Genomic DNA, 8,247 nt, shown 5'->3' with positions numbered 1-8,247 from the left:
CCGCGAAAAGGGATTTGGCTTCGCGTGAAAGCAAAAGAGCACCGTGTGCGTCCAGGCCAACGGCCAACCCGAGCCAAGCTGCACGCGTCTCTGAAAGTAAAAGAAGGGTATGTATGGATGGCAGGACGATGCAGAGCCAACCAGACGGATACAGCTCTCGTGCGGCGTCAGCGTACCACCTCCTCTCTCCGAGATCAGATGAGACGACGACGGCGGAGATCGTGTTGCGTTTCTCCTGTCGTTCTCTCCCGCGAGTGGGAGTGGGATCGGAGTGGATGATGGCGCCGCTCGGCTCTTTCCGACGTGGGAGTGGGAGCAAGTAACCAGGGCATAGGTGATAGGCCCGTCCGGTCCGGACAGAATGATGGGACATGGGAGTGACGAGCCCGGGCAGGCAGGGAATGATAGGGCTGCTGCTTTAGACTGTTGGAGTTGGACGCAAATCCTTCTTCAAAGTTGGCAGCGAAACTCAACTTTATATAGGTAGGCAGGTAGCCAAATCCGTTCTGTGGTAAGGTTGGTGGATTTGCCTGGACTAGTTAGTGGTGCCGGATGTGGACATGCATGTACCCTGTACGAGTCGCTTGACACTTGACATCCATTTCCTTCCAGCAAATTCTTCAGCTTCGCCTTTCTGCACGGAGGAGCCGATCTGAATTCTGAAACTGGGCCGGAATCCTTTTTCGTACATAGACTTCTCACAGGCTGAGACTCAGGTTCAGTGCCTTCTTGCATGTGTTTTAAGTATCCTATCATCATGGAATTCAGATGACTTTTCTCAGTCAAACTATATATATCCCCATGTTTTTCAGGCTTTGGCAGATCGCCGATGCTGCTGCAGGCTGCACAAAGCTACACACAGAGGTTCAGACATGCCCCTTACCAGGGTTGATCATGTCTGAAAAATGGGGAACAAGTCACAAACCAATTCAGGATCATATCTAGTCATCTTCCACTACAGATGATTAATGTGGCACAGTGAGCTGGAACTATCAGTGCGCCGTCTACTTTAGCATCATCATATCCGTAGCACAGCAACAAACTAGTAGTACCCGTTCGTGCGCTCATATTAAGCTTGCACCTCTGAGAAATCTCTGCACGGCATAAATTCAGAAGCATTTTTCTGCACCCCGAAGTGTCATCATAACTACTCCAATAGTATAAGCATTTTACTTATATTTAAGAACGGAGGGAGTAGTATAAGCTTATCTTGTGAACAACAAGAAAAATAGTTATGAGTATTTTTCTTGTTGTTCGCAAGGTAAGCTTACACTGTAGTTGTTAGTATAAGGAAAAGCAGGCTCCTCCAGAACAAATGTCTCAATGGAAAAGGACAACGAAAATGCGGCCTCATCATACATTTGATGATCTCATCCACAACAGAGTTGCCTGTAGCAACCTGCTCCATTTAGTCCCCATCCAAGATTGCACTCTCCAATCTAACTTGCTAAGATGCATGACAGCCACATTAGACCTGCAACTCCAGGAGGCTAGCGCTTCCATCATCTAGTCTAGAAGAAAGAACTTAAAATTTGCAACTAGGTACAAATTGCACAACCATGCAACTCACTTAACTAATTAAAAGGTGGCAGTACTCAAACTCCCACACGAGGAGGCCCTTTGTCCTTCCATTCCATGGAGTGGTACCCAAGTACTGATGATCAACAGCAGCGAACCACACCATCCATCAGGTTCAGTTCTTTTAGTAACTTTTCTCAGACCTAACCGGCTTATGGTGCCGTTGATTTTTTTTTTTGAGGGGTTGGTGCGGTTGATTTACCCTAACTGTTAGCGAGGTGGGCGAGGCGGGCCGGCCTACACCTTGATAAAAGTCTGATACGGGCTCTGCACGCCCTGGGCCGCGAGTGCGGCCCGGAGCTTGATGTCCTTGAGGGCAGGGTCCTCGAGGAGCAGCACCTTGTCCTTGTCCCTCACCCCAACCATGTGGAGGTGTTCGCTGTCCTCCCTCTCCTTGCCCCTGAAGAGCAGCCTCTGCTCCCTCGGCTCCAGCCCTGTCACCATGGATACTACCACCTTCAGCTCACCTGTACAAATTAATTTTGCAAAACACATGTTAAACCTTGATCCACACAAGTATACTTAATTTACTAATTTCAGTGGTAAAAAACACATTGCTTTGTACTACTACTAGCGAACAAGATGTAGGTAAGTTCCACTGAGGTTCCTAGTCTGAAGTCTGAACCATCGTGTGCACGCTGGCTGGCGCCTGCCGCATTGCAACTAGTGGTTAAGACATGTTCGTGCATCTTTTTTAAGGCAAAATTACAAGGAAAACGCAATCAGTTAGCACTCTAATGTACTCGTGGAGTTGTTAGCAAGAAGAGGGTGGCACAGCACTGGCTGTTGTCAGTTGTTTTATAACTGAAGCCTGGAGGAGACCTTGCTAATGGACGTTCAGGAGCTCGCACGGGTCAACCACTCAGCTTGGAGAAATGAAAGTAAAGTTGAGAGCTTCTGGCTGTTTGGACTGTGGACACGGACGTGCAGACTTTTTTTTTTCAAAATGCTTAAATCTGTCTAGTTGTTCTTGCAGAAATGCTTAAACAGTGTGCATGGATGCCACTCCCACGATCACTCCTTAAGCTTTTGTCGTGCTTAAAGAGCTTGGGGAATATTCATTCAACTTTGGCACATAAAGATGGGCTTACTGCTTAGCACATGAGAGAAGCTCCAATCAAAAGTAATCACAACCAGATGAACCACTTTCGCAGGCAGAACACATGCATTCTACCAATCACACATTAGCTACTCATGTCCATATACTATTCTCTAAAAAATCAAATCGACTTTTGTAAATAAGTTTTGCAAGAACAAGAATACTCACCAAAAGTGCAGGTAGCTCCAATGGACACCTCATGCCAGGAGTAGCCGGTGGCCACCCTGACGGTGATGATCTCGACGTCCCCCCTTCCGTCCCTCCTCTGCACCAGCATGCCCCCCGGCCGCACCTCCCACTCGATCTCCCCGCTGCCGCCGCCACCACGGATGCCACCGGAGGCATCGCTGCCGTTGTCGCTGCTGCTGCTGCAGCTGCTACTAGACCTGCTGATCTTGGAGGAGCTCCTCCTGAAGAGCCTCTTGGGGTTGGGGCACCTCAGCTTCATGATGGTCGTAAATTGGATGGCTCTGCTGTTGTTCCTTGCAGTTGGTGTTGAGGCAGTTGAGGCTTGAGCTGGTGGTGGATGTAGGAACAGGGCTTTGTTGTGTATATATAGAAGGCGAGCTAGCTATAGGGAGGCAACAGGACAAGCTTTGGGAGCGTGCACCTGTCTATCAAAGGCGTCAACGTAGGGGACACTGCGACAGGCGAACTTGGCACAGTCCAAACTCCAAAGCCGCAAGAGCTTGCGAAAGTGTTCCTCGACGGAAGGAAAAGTGAAGGTGAGCAGAGCTTATATTAGTGCGATCGAGAGCGTCCATGAAGCCACGCCGCGGACACGCGGGCCCGTGCCATGACAAGCAGGCCTCAACGAAATGTGAGTTCATGCACTGCACATGTCAATTTATTCTTACCACCGGTGTAGCGGTACACTATCACTGGAGTTATCGGGCCATGGTGTTAAAGTGCTAAGTATCTCTCAGTCACAGGGCATATTATTTAGTCCTAGTTTGATTTCCCCCCGGTAATCCAATCTCCAGTTCTGCACATTTCTGTCCCAACTAAGGAGCTATTGGATGACCCACTGAATGTGCGTGTTCACGTCAAAGTTTGTCAACCGGGTTTGGCCACTGCTTTGTAACCTAAAGTGAGTGAAATGTTTTGGGAGTTGCAAAATGGTTTGGCATGCATATGCATGGGGTAGAATAATGGACCACAAGGGGGTTGGCAAAAGACGATTAGGGTGGTCGGTTAGGACACAAACCTACCAGGATTAATGTAATGGCGGTTGGTCTCATGTTTTTCCGGCTTGTGTCTCGCGGCTGATGAGCACGCACAGCACAGGGGCCAAAAGGTTTTGATGGCGTGATGATTGAGATGAGACTGTACGTGCAATTTCTACTCTGGAATTACTAGCAAAAGAGCCCGTGCGTTGCAACGGAAGAGAAAACATAACACACGCTTTTAACTAAACAACTATGAGCGTGTGTTATATTTTCTCTCCTGTTGCAATAATAGGTCCATCTCCTTTATTTTTACGAGGCATCATATTTGTATTGCCGCTTATCCTCCTTTTCACCATCGCCGGCGATGGCCTCAGCATTCACACAAAACAACGAAAAACGTGTGTTGAATATGGTTAATCCTAAGGCGTCTCTCTCTCTCTCTCGCAATGAGAAATCTGTTGTTTTCCCCTGCGACATTTTTTCAAAGGTATGCATGTGTAGTTATCTATGTTTTCTTTTCCCTATATGATTATAGTGAGGTGTTTATTTGCAATCTGGATCGCCGCCGGTATGAAAAAGAATGAATCTTGCGCTATAAACTATAAGTTTGCTTCCATAACAATATTTTAAAAATATTTAACAGGTAAAATTAACATCATATTTAGATTCCACACATTTTTTTAATAAATTTTTATATATAATATGTTAAAATTGAAGTTACGGTTTAAAAGATACAGATAATTTAGGAAATCATTTGGTTTGACTCAAATGTATTTTAAAAAAACATTTAAAAATACTTAACAGGTAAAAATAATCCCTTTTGGTTCATAAGTCATAGGACTTGTTTTAGTCCCAACTTATAAGTCTCGAATCCCTAAAAAGTTCCTACCTGTTTGGTTCCTGGGACTTAACATGAACTAAAAGACCATATTACGACTATAAGCCCCTCCTTGAGAGTCTTATTTTATAAGTCCCAAATGTCTACTTTAAGTCCCTATAAATCCTTTCTGTTTGGTTTAGATGGGACTTATAGGGACTTTTTTAAGTCCCTGAAAACAAACACCCTCTAACCCAGTTGCTACCTATAGGGTATAGGCTATAGCCAGGGTTTGTATTTGGTTGGATTCTCATGTTTTGGGGCGTCTAGCGGTGGTTAGGACAGCATGTGGGGCTTCAATTGCAAGTAGGTATATTATTAAGGTTTGGACCTTGGAATTGTCCAAAACATCTGAAATTGTTTAAGTTTGATCTTTGTATTATACTGTTCTGATCTTTATAGGCGTAAAGGTATAGCTCGGCTGGCTTGCACTGAACAAAACAAAGATAATATGTAATAAGCAAATTAATTTATATGCAAGTCAATTGAGATTCTGAGCTTATAACAATCTTTTTTTTTAGGGAAGGGAAATATCATCTTGACCTCCCAAAAACATAATATCGTCTTGAAAAAGGAAGAATAGTATGGTTAACGAAAGGTACTTCACGGTTGGTTCTGACAATGAAAAACTAACGGCATTCCCCTAGCAAAGAGAGAAATTCTAGTTCTTTAAGCACATTTTCATTAGTGACGAGTAATCGGCATTGCACATCTCACATCACATGGATTAGGGGCCGGGCTTTGGTTTGGTTAGTCCAGAACTCTAGATGCAGGTGCCCTGGCTCAGGTATGAAACTGAAGAAACTACCAACCTTAATAAAAACACATCCCCCGGACCCAGACGCGTGTCAAAGTCCCAGTTGCAGAGCTAGCTAGTCGAAGGCGACATCGATCCTGAAGAGCAGATCGATCATCGCCTAACTCATCAACACGCATGCACTAGCATCTTCCCTATCTCTGTCCTACGTGATATATAATAATTACCAAGCGCGAACGGTTTTACTAGCTACCAAGGATCCCCACCCGCCACATGCATGTGGTCTACAGAACAATCGATCGAACGTGTGCAAGATATACTACTCCCTCTATTTTTATATACAAGGCCATATGAATACATATTTTGCATCTATATAAGGCCATCACCAGTAATTGAGGCAAAAGTAATGATATTTTCTTGTACTAAGAATCTGTTTAATACTTGCATGCATGCAATCATAATGACAGTCAGCTACTTCCTCCACTCAGTTTCTTTACATGCATGCGGAGTATTAATGATCCCGATAACAAGAAGAAAAGTTGACTTCTAAAACAGACATTAAATTTTACATTAATACTTATAATCCGAGTTTGTGGCCTTGTATATAAAAATAGAGGAAGTAACTAAAAACGATGCTCTTCGGTTTGTCCTGGTGCCTCGGAATCTGCATTATCCCCGAGCTAAGCTTCTGTCTCCTTGACACGGAGGCTCCGAAGCCACGTGCGCGCCGCCGGCGCCTTGCATTGATTCGGATTCCCCGGCCCCGTCGTCTGCGGTGGCGATCTTGGCTGGTGGCTCCATCCACCTGATGAGGATATCGCACCACGCAGGTACCGATCCTTGTGATACATGTCCGTCTGAGATTATAGAAGTGTAGAAAATAGTACTTCCTCCATTTCAGTTTACAAGACATGTGTGTATTCCTATGTTATTAATTTTATCATCATAATATAAACTATATAACACAAAAATTATACCGTTTGAAAATAGAACATCTGAAGTTTATAATGGTATGTTTTTGTAATATATGACTTCTATTAAGTTGGTCCAATTGATGACCTAAGGATGCGTGCACGCCTTGTAAACTGAGAAAGAGGGAGTAGCGTGGTTTTTTTTAAGGAAAGCCATCATAACGGTTTATATTTCATGTGAAAATAAGGATACATCATTTGATAGGACGTCCACTAAAAAACCCGGTGGCTCCGACTTCCAAACAATAATTTGAGATGTCTCCGAATTCCTAGCCAACACATCAACCATCATATTGGCTTCTCTAGGACAATGATTAAAAACAATAAAACTAACATTACGAGCTAAGAAAGTACATTCTCCATAGATAGCCGCCGCAGATCCGAGGAAGTCCCGCCGTTCTGTATAATATCAATTACCTCCATGCAGTCTGCTTCGGCATATAGTAGTGCAGTTGGTTAGCCGCCCATTGGATTGGATTGTATCAATAGCCGCAGATGAAGGGGAAGGTTAAATTCTATATTTGGTTGCTCCATCACCCCATCACAAAGTATCTATTATGATAATATGTGATTGGTTTAACAACCGTGTACATGAGACGTGGGCAAGAGTTAATAAATTTGGCATCACAAATGTGAACTCTAAGCATTTGTTTTACTCTGGTGTCGGATGAACCATTCATTCTGGCTTCACAAGCAACTCAAGTGTATGAACCATTCATTCTGGCTTCGCAAGCAACTCAAGTGTATTATGCCCAAGATCCTGTTTTTTTAAAAATTGAGGAGAACCCCCAGACCTCTGCATCTGAATGATGCATGCAGCCACTTTATTAATTATTCACACAAGACCTTACAAAGTCATACAATAGTAAGACTAAAGCTACCGTCTAGACAACATATGTCGCTTCTCCTATCCAGTTGATGTAGGGATGCTGATAGTGTAGGTCTAATACCAAGCAGACCTCGCAGCCAAACCTAACATCTAAGACCTGAGGTCCCAATCAGGACGCCTTCCGGGTATGGGGCACCCACCAGTCCGACGCATTCCTCAACCAGGACGCCTGCCGGGTATGAGGCAGCCGCAGCCACCTGCCACCAATCCATCTTCAGTGTTGTACTGCTGCATCTACCTTGCCCGGTCTAGCTGCCGTCGACGCCACCACGACGCCAGACAATGCCACCATCCTGCGCTCGTTCATCATCACATGCCCACCGGCGAGACCCCGCTGCTCCATGCCACTGAGACCGCCGTTGTCGACGTGCCAGATGCCACGCCACTCCTCCGACACGAAACAACACCTGCTACCACGGGTCCCATCCCCTCCGCCTGTAGTTCCCCAAACGCCCCAGGCGGCGCCTCCAAGAAGGGCACGACACACGCAGTGTCGCCACCGCCCAATCTAAGGAGATTTAGGGTTTTCACCCGGGCATGGGGTCGGGGTGGAGGGCAGGGACCTCGACGACGCCTGCAAGTAGGAGAACGGCGACCCTGGTCGTTGGCACCGTTAGGATGAACGAGTCATCCAAAGTTTCCTCCGGTCCAATGTCACCTCTACTAGCCCCCGCGAACACACCGAGGCCGACGACCGCGATCGTAAGCCACTAGGTGCAGCGGGAGAAAGCCTGCAGCGCGGAGGATATCCACCGGCGACTCACCGCCCACGCGATCAAGACGCCGTCCATCCACCCCCCGCGAGCGTCGCCAGCCGGGGGCGCCGTCGCCATGCCTAACGTGGCCGCCACCCCTGGTCCAGGTTCCTCCACAAAGGCCGGAGTGGCAAGATTCGACACCGCGCGGC

The 8,247-nt window shown here is 46.2% G+C and overlaps 1 protein-coding gene across 1 annotated transcript; it reads right to left on the bottom strand.

Moving 5' to 3' along the window:
- Positions 1-1,302: 1,302 nt before the first annotated feature.
- LOC147985919 (BAG family molecular chaperone regulator 3-like) lies at positions 1,303-3,353 on the bottom strand. The gene is made up of 2 exons (XM_087539959.1): positions 2,846-3,353; positions 1,303-2,045 (listed from the first exon to the last, which is right to left on the bottom strand). The coding sequence occupies exons 1-2, from the start codon at positions 3,123-3,125 to the stop codon at positions 1,816-1,818; spliced, it is 510 nt and encodes a 169-aa protein (XP_087396085.1). The 5' UTR covers positions 3,126-3,353; the 3' UTR covers positions 1,303-1,815.
- Between the last annotated feature and the right edge of the window lie 4,894 nt (positions 3,354-8,247).

The sequence above is a fragment of the Triticum urartu genome, chromosome 2A, assembly GCF_056163025.1.
Source record: "Triticum urartu cultivar PI428250 chromosome 2A, HENAU_Tu73, whole genome shotgun sequence".
Lineage (NCBI taxonomy): Eukaryota > Viridiplantae > Streptophyta > Magnoliopsida > Poales > Poaceae > Triticum > Triticum urartu.
Note: the sequence above shows the minus strand (reverse complement) of the source record. Positions and strands in the feature narration are given on the sequence as shown.